This window comes from Ornithorhynchus anatinus, chromosome 12, assembly GCF_004115215.2.
Source record: "Ornithorhynchus anatinus isolate Pmale09 chromosome 12, mOrnAna1.pri.v4, whole genome shotgun sequence".
Classification (NCBI taxonomy): Eukaryota; Metazoa; Chordata; class Mammalia; order Monotremata; family Ornithorhynchidae; genus Ornithorhynchus; species Ornithorhynchus anatinus.
In genome coordinates this window covers 5,981,475-6,003,330 of record NC_041739.1, presented here as the reverse complement: position 1 = coordinate 6,003,330, position 21,856 = coordinate 5,981,475, and the positions used below count along the sequence as shown (strand labels likewise).

Here is a 21,856-nt window from a genome sequence, read left to right as displayed (position 1 = left end):
ACCAACATTATTTAGGTTTCGAAGCGACGTGAAGAGTCTTGGGCTCGGATTCTGCTACTTTTGGGGCAGCTCCTGAGAAGCCTCATCCTTTGAGAAATGACGAGAGAGTGTGAGGCGTGCCACCAGACATCCAGGACTCTCATCGTTTCCTGAATTTCTGACTGACTGACCTACTGGCCGAATTCTCTGGCCTGCCCATCTTTCCTTTCCTTTCAATAGTATTTATTGAGCACTTACTATATGCAGAGCACTGTACTAAGAGCTTGGAATGTACAGTTGGGCAACAGATAGAGACAATCCCTGCCCAATGACGGCTCACAGTCCATCTCACGATCAAGGCTTAGCCATCTAGGGTGATGAGAGATTCCGTAATTATCACGGAGCGCCAAGCACTGTGCTAATCCATCGCATTTATTGAGCACTTACTGTACGCAGAGCACTGTTCGAAGTGCAAGGAGAGCTCAGAAGAAGCTAGATGAACCTTTCCGGACATCCAGTTAGATTACAAGGTCTTTTGGTCCCCTATATATGGAGAGAGGCAGTGTGGCTTAGTGAGCCTGGGAGTCAGAACTGGATTCATTCATTCATTCATTCATTCATTCAATCATATTTATTGAGTGCTGACTGTGTGCAGAGCACTGTACTAAGCTCTTGGAAAGTACAATTTGGCAGCAGACAGAGACAATCCCTACCCGGCAACGGGCAATGCCGGTCCCGCCGCTCGTCCGCTGTGACCTTGGGCAAATGGCTTCACTTCTCCGGGCCTCAGTTACCTCATCTGGAAAATGGGGTTTGAGACTGCGAGCCCCATGTGGGACAGGGACCGTGTCCAACCTGATCTGCTTGTATCCACCCAGCATTTAGTACAGTGCCTGGCACATAGTAAGCGCTTAACAAATGCTACCGTTATTATATTATTCATTGATTCATTCAGTCGTATTCATTGAGCCCTTATTGTGTGCAAAGCACTGTACCGATCACTTAGGAGAGTACAATACAATAGCAAACTGATACATTCCCTACCCACAACAAGCTCACAGCCTAGAGGGGGAGGCAGACATTAATATACCTAGTAAATAACCTAATAAATGACGGATCTATACATATGCTCTGTGAGCTGGGAGCGAGGATGAATGAAGGCAGCAGGTCGGGACGACGCGGAAGGGAGTGGGAGAAGAGGAGAGGAGGGCTTAGTCGGGGAAGGTTTCTTGGAGGAAATATGCCATCAATAAGGCAATATATATAGTTATATCTCATGATTGAAGCCTACGCATCTTTGTTGATGATGAGAGGCTGCATACTTATCACGGAGCGCAAAGCACTGTACTAAGCACTCGGGAGAGCTCAGCAGAAGCAAGATGCATGTTCCCTGACCTCCCATTAGATTACAACATCTTCCGGTTGTGATATATATCTGTCTTTTCATGACCAGACTTCCAGTACCTAACCAAGGCCCTCTGTTTACAAGAAGGCCGCACCGACAGTGAAGTTCGAGTCCCCGTGTGGCCGAAAAGGCCAATGTGGGATCCACGGTCCTGACCACGTTGGTTAAACAAAAAGTTTGTCCCCTGGGTGTTGTTGCCTTTAATATTTACAGCACCTGCCTCTGTTTTCTCTCTCACTCCCTCGCCCTCTCTTTCCGGGCCAAACTTTGGCTTTTAAGACTCCTTTCTTGTTGGGACCTGGCCATACAGGTCTGTCCTTAGCAACTCATTCCCAGTTTTCCCTTCCTCCGCCTCACCGGCTTCCGCTTTCCCAACTTCAGGTCTCCATCCAGCAGGTGAGTGGGTCTCCCCCTATTTCCACTCCGCCTCCTTTCTCACCAAATGCCTTTAGGGTGTTCTTTCGATGAGGTCGTACAATCTCATCTTCCCCGAACTGTCTCTGATTCCAACTGTACCGAAGAAAGAAACCCAATGGCTTTATTAGTTCACGTTAAGGAAAACAGTTAGAGACATGAAGCGTGCTGTCAGTTTATGAAAAGGTGTCGGCAAAAATATTGACTCCCGCTTCCTTAACTCTTAAAATTAGTTTCGACGCAGTCTCCAAACAAAAGCCATTACACGTCATCGACCAGTGAAGCTGCACCTCCTCCTCCTCTGACACAGAACCAGGCGTTTTCTCTTCCTCCTGGACACGCGGTCTGTTGTTTCATGGATGGCGGCGTCGGGCTTTATGACATGGGAGCCAAAAAATGGGATTTTCTTCGGGATTTGGTAGGCCTCGTTCATCCATTCTCCCTCGAGCGGCTGTATTGTTTCGTGGCGTAGTCAGTGTGACGTTGATATTTTCCTAATGCCGTTTTAGGATATTCATTCATTCAGTGGTATTTATTGAGCGCTTACTGTGTGGAGAGCACTGTACTAAGCGCTTGGAAAGTACAATTCGGCAACAGATGACACAATCCCTACCCAACGGGCTCACAGTCTAGAAGGAGGAGACAGACAACAAAACGAAACAATACAAGTGGACAGGGATCAGTAGCATCGATGTAAATAAATGGAATTATAGATATATACACATCATTAATAAAAGAGAATAATAAATATGTACCTCAAATGTGGCCGTTTGTCCCTGAATAATCATCATTTTAAATGGAAAAGAGAAATGCAATTTGAAAGAGGACAAATCTATTACTATAGAGAGTCTACTGGCCACACATTCTTTTTGCTCTTTTTAGCACTTCTGCCCAACAGGAACTTAGGTATGTGAACTCTCTCTCTCCTACGAGACTGTAAATTCCATGCGGGACAGGGACTGTGTCTGACCCAATTACTTTATACCAACCGCGGCGCTCAGAAAAGTGTTTGACATGTAATAAGCACTTAATAAATACCATTAAAAAAACCTCTCACTCCTTCAAAGTATGGAAGAATCAAGCTGAAAAATAAGGCTTTCACTAGTATTTATGGAAGGTGCAGATCCCTTTCGAAAGGGAAGAGTAAAGAACAGAAGCAGATAGACAAGATACATTCCCTCGAGGAACCTAAATTGGCTTTCAAAGTAATTTATAGTTGTTTGAATTCTCCTGCTACACATTCTTGCAATTGGGTGAAAATGGAAAGAGCAAAACATCTGTGCTTTGTATATTCATCTGCACTCATGATGTGAATCCTCATCGGTGGTATTTATTGAGCACTAACTGCGTGCAGAGCACTGGACTAAGCACTTGGGAGAGGACAGTACAATAGACTTGGTAGACGCATTCCCCGCCCATGACATGCTTACAATCTAGAGTGAATGCGAATTTGGCTTGGCAAATGATTTTTGGCATGTGACAATCACCTGTCTTCTCCTTATCTCAGCAGAGAAGTGTGGGAATAAATCAATGGGTGGCATTTATTAAGGGCTTACTTTATGTGGCATACTGTATTAAGTGCTTCGGAGAGTGGAGAAGAGGCTGAGAAGAGGGAGGAGATCTCCTCTGAAGATACTGCTGGAAAGGACGGGAAAATAGAAGAGGGAGTCGGAAGGAGGGTGTTGGGTTGGAGGATGGGTGATTTGGGGGAGCTTAGACCTGATGGTGTTAGTTTTCCTAATGGAGTAGTGGCCAGATCGTTAGGGGTGAGGGATCGGGGATGGGGAGGAACAGGGGCCTGAGGAGGGAGTTAAATGCCCGGAACAGTTAACGAGGGTGATGGGCATGGGTGTCGATAATGAAAGAGAGATAGTCTTGCCGGGCAGAGGAGAAGGCAGAGTTGAGGCAAGAAAGGACAGACTTAAAGTTTGACCTGGTGTTTAGATTTCCGTAGCGTTCAACGGCTCGAGCATAAGAGCGAAGGGGGCGGACGGTGGCAGTGATCCGGGGCTGTGGGTTAGTGGTGCGTGAGCGACGGAGGGAGAGGGGAGCGAGTGAGTTGAGTAGAGAGGGTGGAGTTGAGATCACCTAGGGCTCGGAGTCTCAATCCCCACTTCACAGATGAGATCACTGAGGCCCAGAAAAGTGAAGAGACGGGTCACCCAGCAAATAAGTGGCAGAGCCGGAATTAGAACCCATGACCTTCTGGCTCCCGGCCCGTGCGCTATCCACTACGCCACGCTATAACGCAGTTGGGAGAAATTTCCCTACCATCAAGGAGCTAACAGTCTAAGGGGAAAGAGCACAGACCTTCTGTGTGCAGCAGAATATGCGGTGAATCTATTTTCCCAATGCCCAAGTTTAGAATTAAGTCTGTCTTAAATCTTCCAGTCCACTGGGGATCTATTAAAGCGATGGCTACCTATACTGGCCACCACATTAATGTCTTTCTCCCCTTCTAGACTGTAAGCTTGTTGTGGGCAGGGAATATGTCTGTTATATTGTCCTATCGGATGTTATATTGTCCTATCGGAGAAGCAGCGTGGCTCAGGGGAAAGAGCATGGGCTTTGGAGTCAGGGCTCATGAGTTCGAATCCCAGCTCTGCCACTTGTCGGCTGTGTGACTGTGGGCAAGTCACTTAACTGCTCTGTGCCTCAGTTCCCTCATCTGTAAAATGGGGATTAAGACTGTGAGCCCCACGTGGGACAACCTGGTTCCCCTATGTCTACCCCGGCGCTTAGAACAGTGCTCGGCACATAGTAAGCGCTTAATAAATACCAACATTATTATTATTATTATTATGCTCCCAAGTGCTTTGTTCAGTGCTCTGCACACAGTAAGCACTCAGTAAATACGATTGACTGACATAACTGCGGCACACTGCTCAGAATTGCCATACTCTTCCCCGCTAAACTCTGTACCTAGAATGGGTCAGATTTGGCCTAGCATAGGCCTGGGAGTCAGAGGACCTGGGTTCTAATCCTGGGTCTGCCCCTTGCCTGCTGTGTAATCTTGGACAAGTCACTGAACTTCTTTGAGCCTCAGTTTTCTCCTCTATAAAATGGGGATTCAACCCCCGTTCTCTCTCCTCCTTAGACGTGAGCCCCATGTGAGACAGGGACTGTGGGCGGCCCGATTATCCTGTATCTACCCCAGTGCTTAGTAGAGTGTTGTCCACATAGTAAGCACCCCTCAAATACCACAATCACTATTATCATCAGATGAGAGAAAGCATTTGCCACCAATGCCAAGGACAATATCTGAAGAAAAAACATGAAATCAGAAGTATCGGAGGGAACTTTTGGTTCCACTTTGGCTGAAATACACCTTTACAGAAAATGTCCTGAAGTACTAGGGAGACACAGAAATACCCAAAGAGAAGAAATTGCTAGCGGATCGTTTGTACACCTTTAATTTGCCAATACGTGCCCCCCCCACCAAAAAAAAAACCAAACCCAAAACTTAAAAAGCAGTGTTTCCGTGTCAAGTTATAACCTTTATTCTCCAGACTGTAACTCTTTGTGGGCAGGGAGTATGTCTTCCAACTCCCAGGTCCTCAGTACAGTGATCTTCCCACCATAAATGTGCCCCAAATGCCATTGATTTATTTTTCCCCATTTCACTATTTATTACTGATATCATCAATTAATAGCATTAATATTACCAGAAATATGCACATAAATACTAGACACCATTGACTAATGGGATTTTACCAGGTAGTTAGCAAAGTTTATTTCTTTTGGGGTTATTTTCGAGTCCAATCCTAGAGGGGAGCAACAAACAAGCTGAGAAAATCCAGTGGCTTCCACGGTCCAAATCTCATACCCTTTTCCTTTTCTGTAAATTTCATCATGGTTATTCATGTCGGTTAAAATAAACGTCAGCGGTCCCATCGCTGACTTGCCCAAAATATAAGCCCCCTAATTATTTCCGATGAAGGCATGACATTTGACATACTGTGAACTTTCTTTTCTATCCATCTAGGGACACGTTGAAACTATCTTTGACTGCAAATTCAAACCCGATAATCCTAACCTTCTAGCGACGGCGTCATTTGATGGAACAATAAAAGTCTGGGATATAAATACCCTAACCGCGGTCTCCACCTCTCCCGGAAATGAAGGGGTAATTTACTCTCTCTCCTGGGCTCCAGGTGAGGAGTGTGGATTGGTAGATTTCGAATGGTTTCACCCTTGAAATGCTTTACTTCCTTGTCTGAGTTAGGAAAACGGGGGAATTCTGAATCCTAGGTCTGACAGAAGCAGCATGGCCTAGTGGATCGAACACAGGCCTGGGAGTCAGAAGGACCTGGGTTCGAATCCCAGTTCTGTGTCAGTTTGTCTGTTCTGTGACCGTCGGCAAGTCACTTCACTCCTCTCGGCCTCTATTCCCTCATCTGTAAAATGGGGATTAAGACTATGAGCCCCATCTAGGACAGGGACTTGGTCCAGCCTGATTTGCTTCTGTCTACCCCAGTGCTTATTACAGTGCTTGGCACATAATAAGTGCTTAAAACCCCCCCACAGTTATTATTATGGTCATTATTAGGGCCTAATTTTAAAGAGGAGCCTAGTTGATGTGGATATCGAGTAGAGCGGTCCTTTTAAAACTGTAACCTCTCTGTGGGCAGGGATTTGTGTCTCCCCACTCTGTCATATTGCACTCTCCCGAGTGCTTAGTACAGTGTTCCGCAGACAGGAAGCGCTCAATAAAATACCATCGATGGACTGATTGATATCAAGGTAAATTACTGCGGGACAAAAGATTCCAAGATCTTCTTCCAGGCTGGACAATGTTCCAGTGTCTCCCAGTAAAAGAGCATTTTACTTCATTAAATGAGGGGTTCACTTCAAAGAGTTTCAACTGTTTCCTCCAGCTGGCTGATAGGATTCGTCATAAACACAATAATACTAGCTACGAAACCAAATTTTTGGGAGGGTTCGATATTGAAGAACTGAAAAGAACAAAGGCCCAGTTATGAGTGTGGGCTAGTGGCAGGGATACAGGACTAATAGATAATAATCTGATAATAATGGCCCTATTTGTTAGGGCTTACTACGTGCCGGGCACTGATGTAAGCTCTGGGGTGGATACGAGCAAATCGGATTAGACACAGTCCCTGTCCCATTTGTAGACCCGGAGTCCCATGTGGCTGATCCGGTTGTATTGTATCCATCCCAACGCCCAGAACACTCCTTGCCACCTAGTAAGCCCTTACTGCCATAATTTTCACTGTCATCATCTCCCAGGCTGTAAATTAGAGGACAGAACCTCGTCACTCTAATCCCCTTTTAAGTTTTTCAAGAATTAGTTTGAAGGTCCTCCTGGCTGCTGGGTTTCAGTTATCTCTTTTAATTTTTTTATGGTATTTTTAATAGACTTACTAGGTGTCAAGCACTGAGGTAGATACGCGATAGGTTGGACAGAGTCCCTGTCCCACATGGGGTTCATAGTCTAAGTAGGAGGGAGAAGAGTATTAAATTCCCATTTTAGAGGTGTTCTCATTAAAGGACAGCTGGGAAAAGTGGGCTTGGAGAAAGCAAACAGTCGGATCTCAAGCAATCAATCAGTGGCAAAATAGTTGTAGTATTCATTAAGCTCTTACTAAGTATCAGGCACTGTTCTAACTGCTGGGGTAGATAGAAGCAAATTGGGTTGGACACAGTCCCTGTCCCAGTTGGGGCTCACAGTCTTAATCCCCATTTTATGGATGACGGAATTGAGGCCCAGAGATGTGAAGTGACTTCCCCAAGTTCACACGGCAGACATGTGTCGGAATGGGGATTAGAACCCGGGTTCCTTCCGACTGCCAGGCCCGGGCTCTATCCTTATGCCACGCTGCTTTCCGTAGGGTTTCGAAGACGGGTGGAGCGATGGGCTGTCGGACAAGGGGAATGCGGGAAGGGAGGATGAAGGGGTCCTGTCAGCCCACCCCGCAGCTTCTGCATGGACTGCAGCCCCCAGAACCTCTCCTGAGGACGACATCGTGGAGCTGGACGTCCTCCTCCACCTCAGGAAGCCTCCTGGACAAAGACCTACGGCCAAGCCAGAGCGGTTGTTCAGTCCGGTGCCGGCACTTGGGGGTCCAGGCCGGGCCGGCCCCACGCTGGCCTCTGAGGAGGAAATGGGCAATGGACTAGGCCTCGGGCTCTGCTTTGGTGGTCATTTTGTCAACCTCGGTCGGGTCAGTGGCACAGATCCCAGTTTATAGTTACCACACTGCATGAAGAATGGAGAGCAGCACGATGATGATAGACAATAACTGTGGGATTTGTCAAGCATTTAGCACGGTCCTAAGCACTGGGGACGATAGTCATTTGTATCTATTGAGCACTTACCATGCACAGAGCACTGTACTAAGCACTTGGGAGAGTAAGCTATAAGACTATAAAAGACACTTGCCCTGCCCACAACAAGCTTACAGTCTAGAGGGGAAGACAGTGATTAATATAAATACATGAATTACAGATCGATACAGGACGGTCAGGTCAAACGTAGGCCCTGTCCCACGTGGAGCTCACAGACTAAGGTGGAAAGAAGAACAGCTATTGAATCCCCATTTTATAAATGGGGAAACGGAAGCCCGGAGAAGTGAAGTTTTGCCCGAGGTCACACAGCTGACAGGTAGTCGAGCAAGGATTAGAACCCAGGTCCTCTGACTCCGAAGTCTTCTGAATCCGAGGTCCGGATTCTTTGCGTTTACTTGGGCAGTATGTGGGCAAGCTAGCGACCGGCAGCTCCTCGGGTTTAGAGAAGTCGTCAGTTGGTGCCTGAACATTCTACCTAGTGTGAAAAGGGAGATGTGAAAGAGCAGAAGCAGCTTGGCCTAGCGGATAGAGCACGGGCCTGGGAGTCAAAAGGACCTGAATTCTAATCCTTGTCCCCTCCTACTTCACCTCCCTTCTCTCCTCCCTTTAGCCCAGCCCCCACACTCCGCACCTCTGCCTCGGCTAACCTCCTCACCGTGCCTCGTTCCCGCCTGTCCCGCCGTTGACCCCGGCCCACGTCCTACCTCTGACCCGGAATGTCCTCCCTCCTCACATCCGCCAAACTTCCCCTCTTCAAAGCCCTACTGAGAGCTCACCTCCTCCAGGAGGCCTTCCCAGACTGAGCCCTCCCATTCCCTCTGCCTCACCTTCCCATTCCCCCTCCTCCCTCCCTCTGCATTACTCCCTTCCCCTCCCCACAGCACTCGTATATATTTGTACATATTTATTGCTCTATTTTATTAATGAGGTGCATTTATCTATGGTTCTATTTATCCATTTTGATGGTAGTGATGCCTGAGCAGCGTGGCTCGGTGGAAAGAGCATGGGCTTTGGAGTCAGGGCTCATGAGTTCGAATCCCAGCTCTGCCACTTGTCGGCTGTGTGACTGTGGGCAAGTCACTTCACTTCTCTGTGCCTCAGTTCCCTCATCTGTAAAATGGGGATTAAGACTGTGAGCCCCACGTGGGACAACCTGATTCCCCTGTGTCTACCCCAGCGCTTAGAACAGTGCTCGGTACATAGTAAGCGCTTAACAAATACCAACATTATTATTATTATTATTGTTTTGTTTTGTTGTCTGCCTCCCCCTTCTAGACTGTGAGCTCGTTGTTGGGTAGGGATTGTCTCTATCTGTTGCCAAATTGTACTTTCCAAGCACTTAGTACAGTGCTCTGCACACAGTAAGCGCTCAATAAATACGATTGAATGAATGAATGAATGAAGGAATGAATGAATGGTTTCCCCACTTGTCTGCAGTGGCAAGTCACTTCACTTCTGTGTGCCTCAGTTCCCTCATCTGTAAAATGGAGAGCCCCATACGGGACAGGAACTGTGTCCAACCTATTTACCTTGTATCTACCCCAGGCTTAGAATGATACCTGGAACATAGTAAGAGGTTAAAAAAAAACATATAAAAACAAAACAATTTTCTAAATTCTAAGAGTTCTCAGGGCAGAGGGGATGTTTGTAGGAGATCTGGAGTATTTGTGTGGGCCCATCAAGGTAAAGCAACTCCTTGTGAGCCAGGAACAAGCCTAACAACATTATAGGTTTGCCCTCTTCAACTCATTCAGTGCAGTGCTCTGCACACAGTAAGCGTTCAATAAAAAACAACTGATCGAATGATTGATTGGTGGATCCGACATGCATGATTTTAAAAGTAGTGATGACACTGTGTCAGATAAGATATCTTATCAATCATTTCTCCAGGGGATTTGAACTGCATTGCTGGAGCAACTTCCAGAAACGGAGCTTTCATCTGGGATATTCAGAAGGGCAAAATGATCACGCGCTTCACTGAGGTGAGATTTGTTTCTCATCATTCGAATGAAATAGCGGCTATTCCTAGGACAAGATTAAGAAAAAAAAAATTGTGTTCACCCTACAACTATTTCAATGATTTAGGACCTGAGGATATAACCTACAGCTAGCATAATGATAGCTTTTAGAGAATACAGGTACTGTGTAGATAGTTTAGAGCCAATCTAGAGTTAACCAATTCCTCCTAAACACAGAGGTGACTTTCTCCCAAAATCCTGATGCAAAATTCACAGTGTCCTCCAGCACCACCCACTCCAAACCATCGCTTCTGAAGTCCCAGTCAAGCGGTCATATTCATTGAACGGGTACTGTGTGCAGAGCACTGTACTAAGCATCTGGGAGAGTATATCATAGACAGCGAGCTTTACAATCTGTACGAGAGCAACATCCTGTGTCATATCAACCAATTAATGAGATGTGTTGAGCACTTACCATGTGCAGAGCACTTTACTAAGCACTTGAGAGAGCACATACGACAGACTTGGCAGACACATCCCTATCACAGTGAGCTTACAGTCTAGAGGGGAAGTCAGACATTAATGTAAATACATTTGAAAAAATAGCAAATTAATTCATTCGGTCGTATTTATCGAGCGGTTACTGTGCGCAGAGCACTATACTAATTAATCGGATAACAACATGATAGCATTAAACAAATGAATAAATACATACAGATATCATAGTTATTATTATGGTACTTGTCCTGTGCTTACTTTGTGCCAAGCACTGTTCCAAGCTCAGGGGTAGATACAAGTTAATCAGGGTGGACCCAATCCCTGTCCCATATGGGGCTCGCACTCTTATTCCCCATTTAACGGATGAGGTAACTGAGGGCCAGAGAAGTGAGGTAACTTGCCCAAGGTCACACAGCAGGCATGTGGCGGAGCGGGGATTAGAACCCAGGTCCTTCTGAGTCCCGGGCCCACGCTCTGTCCACTAAGCCTCAGATATTTATGTAAGTGCTTCGGGTTTGAAGGTGGGGTGAATATCGAGTTCAGACCCAAGTGCATAGAGGACGCAGAAGGGAGAGGAAGCAGGGGAAATGAAGGCTTAGTTGGGGAATGAGAACTTGGATGAGAAAGGATTTTAATAAGGCTTTGAACGTGGTTAGAACGGCGGTCTTTCAGATATGAAGGGGGAGGGCGTTCCAGGCCGGAGCCTGAACGTGGGCGAGGGGACGGCAGTGAGACAGATGAGGTCAAGGAAGGTTGAGAAGGTTGGCACTGGGTTAACCGAGTGGGTCGGCTGGCATGTAGAAGGAAATCAGGGAGGGGGAAGGAGGAAAACTGTTTTAAAGTCGACGGTGAGGAATTTCTGTTCAATTTAGAGGTGACCACCACTGGAGGTTCTTGAGAAGTGGGGAAACGTGGACTGAACAATGATACGGGCAGCAGAGTGAAGTAAGGACCGCAGTAGGGAGAGACGGGAGGCAGGGAGTTCAGCGAGGAGGCTGATGCCGGGGTCGAGGTGGGAAATGGTGAGCGCTTGGATCGGCGTAGTGGCGGTTTGAATGGAAAGGAAATGGTGGATTTTAGCCATGTTGTGAAGATAGAACAGACTGGATTTTAGCCATGTGGTGAAGATTGAGCAGACTGGATTTGGTGAATATGTGGGTTGAAAGAGAGAGACGAGTTGAGGGTAATGCCAAGATTACAGGCTTGTGAGACAGGAAGGATAGTGGCATTGTCTACATTAAAGGGAAAGATATAGGGAAAGGCAGGGCTTGGTGGTTAGATGAGTTCTGTTCGCTTAAGGAGCCATTGCCGGATTCTACGATCGGGAGGAGGTAGAGAATAAGGAGAACTTAAAGATGGAAAAAATAATAATAAAAATGATAATGGTACTTGTTAAGCTCTTTCTCTGTGCCACGCACCGTAGTAAGCGTTGGGGTAGAGAAAAGATCATCAGTTCCCACGTGCAGCTCACGGTGTAAGTAGGAGGGAGAACGGGGTTTGAATCCCCATTTTCCAGATGAGGTAACCGAGGCTCAGAGAGTGTCTGAGCTCAAAGTCACACAGCGGGCGTGTCAGAGTCGGGATTAGAACTCAGGTCTTCTGTTTTCCCCTCTTCAAAGCCCTACTGAGAGCTCACCTCCTCCAGGAGGCCTTCCCACACTGAGCCTTCCATTTCCTTCACCCCTCCTCTCCTCTCCATTCCCCCTACTCCCTCCCTCTGCTCTACCCCTTTCCCCTCCCCACAGCTCTTATGTATATTCGTATATATTATTTATTACTTTATTTATTTGATTAACGATGTGTATAGAACTACGATTCTATTTATCTATTTTGATGGTATCGATGCCAGACTACTTGTTTTGTTTTGCCATATGTCTCCCCCTTGTGAGAGAAGCAGCGTGGCTCGGTGGAAAGAACATGGGCTTTGGAGTCAGAGGTCGTGAGTTCGAATCCCAGCTCTGCCACTTGTCAGCTGTGTGACTGTGGGCAAGTCACTTAACTTCCCTGGGCCTCAGTTACCCCATCTGTAAAATGGGGATTAAGACTGTGAGCCCCATGTGGGACAACCTGATTTCCCCGTGTCTCCCCCAGCGCTTAGAACAATGCTCTGCACATAGTAAGCGCTTAACAAATACCAACATTATTATTATTATTACTTGTAGACTGTGAGCCCGTTGATGGGCAGGGATTGTCGCTATCTGTTGCCTAATTGTACACTCCAAGCGCTTTGTACGGTGCTCTGCACACAGTAAGCACTCAAGAAATATGATCGAATGAATGAATGAATGAATGAATGAATGAATGAATGAGTGACCTCCAGGCCGGGGCTCTTTCCACTAGGCCACGCTGCCAGTGAGGGTTCTTCCAAAGAATTATGGAGGATTGTCAGTAGGGGCCCAGAAGTCCACATGTTCCTGGCCTAGCCAGCCACCCACTTGAGATTCTCCGGGTCCTCCTTGTCACCCGAAAAGTCTAGAAGGGGAGACACCCGCTCTGGCTGTTGACACACTCCCAGACAGGATCGTTGCTATCGTCGAACACCGTGGCCGGAAGAGAGACTCCACAGGCGGAGCTTAATTGTTGACGCCAAAGTAACCCGGACATGTGGCCGTTCCAGAGATCTTGCCACACGGTAGATGTTCCGGTTGGAAGGATTGGGGAATGGGGAATGGTCTGTTGTGGGGGGGAGTGGGGGTGGGGGGGAAGAAAACGCCCCAGGGGAGTAAATATATAAGAAAAAAAGGGGTGAATTATTTCTTATTGATAGGTATTTTACATTTTTTGAAGCACGGAAAGAATGGAATTTTCTGCATTTCCTGGAGTCATAAAGATTCCAAAAGAATAGCCACCTGCAGTGGGGACGGATTCTGGTGAGTAGAGCTCGCGGCTTGGACCCGTTCCCTGGCCCAGAACGTGCCGAATCAACCGCGGGGTTTCTGGAAACTCTAGGCCCAGATTCCATCTTGCGAGGGCCTTCCTGGTGGGAGCCGTGTTGCCTAGTGGAAAGAGCACAGGCCTGGAAGTCAGAGGACCTGACCTCTGACGCCCGGCTCTGCCCCTTGTCTTTTGTGTGACCTTAGACAAGTCACTGCTTCTCTGAGCTTCCTCATCTGAAAAATGGCGATTCAGTTTGTTCTCCCTCCTACTTGCACAGCGAGCTCCGTGTGGGACAAGGACTGTTATTCAACCTGGTGAGCTTGAATCTACCCCAGTGCTAGACACCTAGTAAGTGCCGAACAAGTACGAAAACAACAGCAACGATAATTGTAATGATGGTAATCATTATAATGAGTTTAATAAATTTAGCTGAAACACCGAAGGCACGTCCGGTCATGTAACGCGAAATCATTCGCCTCTAGGTCTGCCGGTCCCAGGTACATCTCATAGCTCACACCTGCATCTTCCGTTGGCTTCGGCTCTGAAGCAAGCCCGCGATGTTTTTGCCTCAAGGAAAGCCGAGCGAATAATAATAAACACTAATGCAGTAGCGATGCATTATTAATTAAATCGATCCGGTAAACATCAGCGCTGTTGAAAATACTAGGATTTCGGTGGCGTCTATCAAGGACTCACTGCGTTCTAAGTAATGTTAGTATTTATTAAGCGCTTACTATTTGCAGAGCACTGTTCTAAGGGCTGGGGGAGATACGAGGTAATCAGGTTGTCCCACGTGAGGCTCACGGTTAATCCCCATTTTGCAGATGAGGTAACTGAGGCACCGAGAAGTGAAGTGACTCGCCCACAGTCACACAGCTGACAAGTGGCAGAGCTGGGATTCGAACCCATGACCTCCGACTCCAAAGCCCGTGCTTTTTCCACTGAGCCACGCTGCTTCTTGCCGGGCTAGATGCAAGACGGGGTGGTCAGACGTAATCCCGGACCCAAATCACGGATCGCAGGAGCAAGCGCTTCATCCCCGTTTTACGGATGAGAAAACTGAGGCCCAGAGAAGTTAGGCGACTTGCTCCAGGTGCCAGAGCTGGAAATAGAACTCGGGTCTCCCGTCTGGGATTTCCCATCCCTGGCTCTTCCCGGTCATTCCACACTGCTTCTTCAAGCCAAAGGGATTTCCAGAAGAGAGTGAGGGGAATTTACAGGGAAAAGTGAGGCTTGGTAAAAGAATCCAGAAGATACCGTCAGGTCATTCTGGAACCTCTGGCCGATAATCTGAACAGGGCCAAATCAAACCTGCCATGGATTTGCCCTCTGTAAATAACACACTTGGGGAGAGAGGAAACATGGAATATAAAGTATGTTATGCAATACTGTGAGGGTTTCGCTTTAAAACAATATTTTCTTTTGCTGGGCAGTAGAACTGTCAACAGTGTTCCACCCCTCTGTAACTCATGCTTTAATTATTACATGATGTTTGAAAGGTGGCTCGATTCAAATCCCGATCGGCCCTAGGCACAGATGTTTCTCTTTTGGAAAAAAAAAAAAAAGATATGTTCTCCTTTAGAAAATTGAGGTCATTCCTCATTCGATGTCACTGTTGATATCAAACGATGGAAGAACACAAAATGGTTAATATTATTCCTAGAATATTATCGCGCGTCCCCGGTTGTTTGAAGATGAGGCATCGGCTCCGAGGAGTATGGTTGTAGAAATCTTGCCTTTGACTCGTAGAATCCTTTATTCTAAATGTATCCTTTTTTTCCTCTATCATCATATTGTTATCAATTTCAGTATTATCCGAACAATCGACGGTAAAATTCTCCATAAATATAAGCATCCAGCTGCCGTTTTTGGTTGTGATTGGAGTCAAAACAACAAGTAAGTCCGGTTTTTGTCTTCATGTTTTGCTTTTTTAACATCGGTTCGAGGATTTGAAGCGACTTTCCGTGCTCATGGAAACAATTGGCCATAAAGTCAACCAAGAGAGTTTCAATCAGATAGCATCAACCTTCCCTGAACCTGCCTTCAGTGGTCCTAATGTCCCCAGCCCTGATAAATGGAAAGGCGTTAAAAGAGATCGGGACCCCAGATTTTCTGTCTCTATTTCCATGGTAATATTGCTTGCTAAATCCCAGGTCCACCACTCGTCTGCTGTGTGACCTTGAGGAAGTCACTCTGCTTCTCTGTGCATCGGTAAAATGGGGATTGAGACCGTGAGCCCCACGTGGGACAGGGACTGTGTCCAACCTGATTTGCCTGTATCCACCCCAGTGTTTAGTACAGTGGCTGGCACATAGTAAGCGCTTAACAGATGTCATCATTAGTATTGTTATTATGGAATAAAGTTCCACTACCTTAGATTATTTTTTTTAACCAGTGTGACACATATTTAGTGGATAACACTGTTATTGATTCATATTTCTTTCTCTTTGGAACCATGCATTATCCATTTCCATCCACTGCCTCTCGTAAGAAGAGGAGCAATAACGGGAAACAATCGATCAATCAGTGTATTTACTGAGCGCTTACTCTGTGCAGAGCACTGGACTGAGCGCTTGGGAGAGTACGGTCCAACAGCGTGGCTCAGTGGAAAGAGCACGGGTTTGGGAGTCAGAGGTCGTGAGTTCTAATCCTGGCTCTGCCTCTTGTCAGCTGTGTGACCTTGGGCAAGTCACTTCACTTCTCTGTGCCTCAGTTACCCCGTCTGTAAAATGGGGGTGAAGACTGTGAGCTCTCTGTGGGGCAACCTGATCACCTTGTATCTCCCCCAGCGCTTAGAGCAGTGCTCGGCACATAGTAAGCGAAGCAGCGTGGCTCAGTGGAAAGAGCACGGGCTTTGGAGTCAGAGGTCGTGAGTTCGAATCCCAGCTCCGCCACTTGTCAGCTGTGTGACCGTGGGCGAGTCACTTAACTTCTCTGTGCCTCAGTTACCTCATCTGTAAAATGGGGATTAAGACCGTGAGCCCCACGTGGGACATCCTGATTCCCCTGTGTCTACCCCAGCGCTTAGAACAGTGCTCGGCACATAGTAGGCGCTTAACAAATACCAACATTATTAAGTGCTTAACAAATACCGATATTATTATTATTATTATTATTATTATTATTATTAATTAGCAGACACATTCCCTGCCCATAACGAACTGACAGGCGAAAGGGAAATCAGGGACAAACACTAGAAAGGGACGGGAACAGTGTCAAACACCCACCTGAGGATTCTCTCCCGGCGCTCAGTACAGTGCTCTCCACATAGTAGGTGCCTAACAAATACTATTCCTACTACTAGACTGTAAACTCCCCTAGACTAAGCTCGTTGCGGGCAGGGAACACGTCTGCTTATCGTTCTAAGGTACTCTCCCAAACGCTTAGTCCGGAGTGCTCGATAAACACGAGTGAAGGCACGAAGGAAGGCTACCGACTCTGCCGTGTTCCGCTCCCCCGAGCGCTTAGCCTGCAAACAGTAAGCGCTCAGTAAATCCGATGAATCGGTCGCCGTCCCGGCAACGGCCATTTCTGACCGACTGAATTTTTCAGAGACATGCTAGCCACCGGCTGCGAAGACAAAAACGTGCGTGTGTACTACCTCGCCACCAGTTCCGCGGAGCCCCTGAAGGTGTTCAGCGGGCACACGGCGAAGGTGTTTCACGTCAGGTGGTCTCCGCTGAGGGAAGGGATCCTCTGCAGCGGCTCCGACGACGGGTGCGTAGCCTTGGACCGTAGAGTTTCGGGCCGAGGGGATTCACCAGCTTGGCGAGGCGGCCGGAGCCGGGGCCCGGGAGTCAGAAGGTCAGGGGTTCCCATCCCGGCTCCGCCACCTGTCTGCCGGGTGACCTTGGGCAAGTCACTTCACTTCTCTGGGCCTCTGGAAAGCGGGGAATTAAGACTGTGAGCCCCACGTGGGACAACCCGATAACCTTCTATATACCCCAGCGCTCAGCACAGAGTGTTAACTTGAAAATCCCATAATTATTATTATCGTTAATAACCAAACAGTCAATGGTATTTACTGAAAACTGACTATAGCCAGAGCACCGTACTAAACTCTTAGGAGAGTTCAGGAAGTAACGTGGCCTAGTGGATAGAGCACGGGCCTGGGAGTCATCCGGCTCCACCACTCGTCTGCCGGTGACCTTGGGCAAGCCACTTAAATTCTCTGTGCCCCGGTTATCTCGTCTGTGAAATGGGGATTAAGACTGGGAGCCTTATGTGGGCCGGGGAACTGTGTTCAACCTGATTACCTTGTGTCTACCCCAGCTCTTAGTAGAGTAGCTGACACACAGTAAGCGCTCAACAAATACCACAATTATTTATTGTCATTATTACAGTATAACAGAGTCGGCAGACACGTTCCCCGCCCACAAGAGGTTGGGAGGCACGATCCCTCCTCTCAGATTGCTTACAGTCTAGAGCGGCCCAGAGCTCATTGTGTCAGAGATCTTTTTTTATTATTGTGATTTTTAAAAGGCTAGTAAATAATTAAACAGCAGAAAAACCAAAGGCTACGTTCAGCGAGCACTCATCATTATCGCCTTATTGTATTATCATAGATCATCACGTCTACCACCTCGGTTATACTGTACTCTCTGCCCACGGTAGCCACGCGATATAAACTATTGATTGACTGATTTCTTGAGCAGACGATTAAATTTTCACTCTCTAGCACATTGGCCGAATTCTTTCCTTTTCTCTTGTAGTTACGACGGCCTAGGTTTCCTATTCAGAAAATAATCTTCTTGTTCAATGAATACAATTATTGAATATTTATGACAACTGCCACAAGGAACGATAAATCTACATAATCTGTATTTTTACCACGACTAGCCAATTAGCAGTAACAGTAAGAGCAGCAGAGGCATTAAATGATGATCTGAAGTACGCTACTCTCTACCGTAGCTAGAACTATAAATCTATGTAATCTGTATTTTTTACCATCGCCATCATATTAGCAGAAGCAGTAAGGTCAGCGGAGACAATAAATAATAATGTTGAAGTACGCTGCTCGCTTAGCTGTACTGTCTCTAGAACTATAAATCTACCTAATCTGTATTTTTCCCACGATTAGCAAATGAACAGGAACGGTAAGGCCAGCAGAGATGTTAAATAATAATCTCGAAGTCCGCTACTAACTCAGATGTGCCGTGCCTAGGCTATCTCGCTTCATTTCCCTCTGCTGTAAAGAAGGAATAATTCAATTGGCATTTTCATGCTTTTAGAATTGTTAAGGAGCCCTAAAAATCTACTCGGTATTACTACCCCAACCAGAAGGGAAAGTTAATATGTAGAAAAGAGACTGTGAGCTCGGTGTGGGTGGGGAATGTCTGTTGTTGTTTGGTACTCTCCCAAGCACTTAGTACAGTGCTCTGCACATAGTAAGCACTTGGCAGATGTGAGTGAATGAATGAATGTTTGCCATTAGACATTGTGCTTGTTATGAGAGAAGCGAAAACTCCCTACACTCCGTTTCAATCCGTCAATGAAACTTTTTGACTGCTTATCATTTCCAGACAATAGAGTCAGTAGACACAGAGAAGCAGCATGGCGTAGCGGATAGAGCACAGGCCTGCGACTCCAAAGGTCATGGGTTCTAATTCTGGCTCCAACACTTGTCTGCTCTGGGCAAGTCGCTTCACTTCTCTGTGCCTCGGCGCATCTGTAAATTGGAGATTGAGATCGCGAGCCCCACGTGGGACAGGGACTGCGTCCACCCTGATTTGCTTGTATCCACTTAGGACGGTGCCTGGCACATAGTAAGCGCTTAAGAAACACCACATTCCCTTCTCCCAAGGAGCTTTCAATCCAGAGGGGGAGACAGACATTACATTACAATAATTTCCAGATGGGGAAATGGCAGAATATAAGGATTGGGACAGAAGTGCCGTGGGGCTCCGGGTGGGGTGACTACCCAAGAGCTTAAAGGGCCCAGACCCATGTGCAAGGGCAGTGCAGAAGGGAGGGCCAGGACAGAAAATAAGGGCTTAATCAGGGAAGGCCTCTCGGCGGGGATGAGATCTCTTGAGGACTTAGAAGAGGGGACGTGCGGCGGTCTGTGGGAGAGGAACGGGGGGAGGCAGTTCCAGGCCAGGGGGAGGAGGTGGGCGAAGGGTCGGCAGCGAGACGGAGATGGACGAGATCGGGCTGCGTTAGAGAGCCGGTCGGCATTCGAGGAGCAAAGTGTGCCGGCTGGGTTCTAGTTGGAGTTGGGCGAGGTGAGGACGAGAGAAGAGAGACCTACTCTCACGGCAGTGTTCCGTGTCAAAACACACCTCCGGGAAGCCTTCGCTGACTAATCTCTCCTCTCCTCATCCTATCTTCGCTTCCCCTAACATCACCCACGCTCTTGAATCCGTACCCGTAAGCACTTGGGCTTCTCCCTGCCTCTTTGCTCCAACCCCCACAGCACACATATCCACGTCCTTATAGTCTGTAGCTTCCCCTACCTGAAGCAGCATGGCTTCGTGGACAGAGCACGGGCTTGGGAGTCCGAAGGACCTACGGTCTAATCCCGGCTCTGCCACTTTTCTGCTGTGTGACCTTGGGTGAGTCACTTCACTTCCCTGCGCCCCAGTTACCGCCTCTGTAAAATGGGGTTTGAGACCGTGAGCCCTGTGTGGGACAGGGACTGCGTCCGACCTGATTAATAATAATAACAATGTTGGTATTTGTTAAGCGCTTACTCGGTGCAGAGCACTGTTCTGAGCGCTGGGGTAGATACGGGGTCATCAGGTTGTCCCACGTGAGGCTCACAGTCTTAATCCCCATTTTACAGATGAGGTAACTGAAGCCCAGAGAAGTGAAGCGACTCGCCCACAGTCGCACAGCTGACAAGTGGCAGAGCCGGGATTCGAACCCATGACCTCTGACTCCAAAGCCCGGGCTCTTTCCGCTGAGCCACGCTGATTACCCTGTACGCACCCCAGTGCTTAAAACGATGCTTGGCACAGACTAAGCACTTAACAAATACCATAATTCTTATTAATTATTATTATGAATTCATTGTAATGCCTGCAGTAGATGATGAATGAAATAAAATAAATGTTGGTATTTGTTAAGCACTTACTATGTGCAGAGCACTGTTCTAAGCAGCGGGGGAGATACAAGGTGATCGGGTCCGTCCCGCGTGGGGCTCACAGTCTTAATCCTCATTTTACAGATGAGGTCACTGAGGCCCAGAGAAGTGAAGTGACTTGCCCACAGTCACACAGCTGACAAGTGGTGGAGTCGGGATTCAAACCCATGACCTCTGACTCCCAAGCCCGGGCTCTGTCCACTGAGCCACGCTGCTACAGGAATCACGTCACCACTCTATCGTCCTATCCCAAGCACTTACTACAGTGCTGTGCATGAAGTCAATGCTCAATAAATAGGATGGATTAGTTGATTGGGTAAGGAGGGCGAGACCCTATTCATCAAACACCCAGAAATCTATTTAGCCATCACTTCTTCCTCCTGTCTGCAACTTATTTTAATGATGACCTCCCCCTCTAGAATGTAAAACCTGTGAAGGTAGGGATCGTGAATAGTGACAGCGTGGCTGAGAAGCAGCGTGGCTCAGTGGAAAGAGCCCGGGCTTGGGAGTCAGAGGTCATGGGTTCGACTCCCGGCTCTGCCACTTGTCAGCTGTGTGACTGTGGGCGAGTCACTTCACTTCTCGGTGCCTCAGTTCCCTCATCTGTCAAATGGGGATTAACGGTGAGCCTCACACGGGACAACCTGATGACCCTGTATCTACCCCAGCGCTTAGAACAGTGCTCTGCACAGAGTAAGCGCTTAACAAATACCAACCTGGACTTGGAGCTTAGTATAGTGCTCAGCACAATCGATCCGTGGTATTTATGCAGTGCGTACTCTGTACTGAGCGCCTGGGGGAAGCACAGTGCAACAGAGTTGGTAGACACATTCCCCGCCCACAGTGAGCAGTGACCGAGAGATCGATCGGCAGAGTGGATGGGCAAGGGGGATGAAGGGAGGATATTCTTTATTGTTTTTATGATATTTGTTAAGCGCCTACTATACGCCAGGCACCGTACTAAGTGCCGGGGTAGATACGAGCTAATCAGGTTGGACACGGCCCCCGTCCCACCCGGGGCTCACGGTCTCAATCCCCATTTAACAGATGAGCTAACCGAGGCCGAGAGAAGTGAAGCGACTCCCCCAGGGTCACCCAGCGGACTGTAAGCCCGGCGTGGGCAGGGATCGTCTCTGTCGCTGAATTGTACTTTCCCAGCGCTTAGCACGGTGCTGTGCGCACAGTAAGAGCTCAATCAATACGATCGAACGAACGAACGGAGCCGGGATTAGAACCCCGGTCTTTCCGACCCCTGGGCCCGGGCTCTTCCCACTGGGGCTCGATGGGGAATGGTCGACTTCTCCCAAGTCAGCGGGGAGACTGGGGTTGGAC

General features: G+C 47.7%; 1 protein-coding gene across 3 annotated transcripts in view; it reads left to right on the top strand.

Moving 5' to 3' along the window:
* WDR17 (WD repeat domain 17) overlaps window positions 1–21,856 on the top strand; it is a 73,989-nt gene that overhangs the window by 20,522 nt on the left and 31,611 nt on the right. For all 3 annotated transcript variants that reach the window (XR_003763432.2, XM_029077097.2, XM_029077100.2), the window contains exons 7-12: window positions 2,032–2,216; window positions 5,784–5,952; window positions 9,998–10,089; window positions 13,351–13,433; window positions 15,250–15,336; window positions 16,993–17,157. Coding sequence is in view for 2 of the 3 variants with exons in the window: in XM_029077097.2 (XP_028932930.1) it covers window positions 2,032–2,216; window positions 5,784–5,952; window positions 9,998–10,089; window positions 13,351–13,433; window positions 15,250–15,336; window positions 16,993–17,157 (781 nt within the window). In the remaining variant the exon portion in view is untranslated. The remainder of the gene's footprint in view (window positions 1–2,031; window positions 2,217–5,783; window positions 5,953–9,997; window positions 10,090–13,350; window positions 13,434–15,249; window positions 15,337–16,992; window positions 17,158–21,856) is intronic.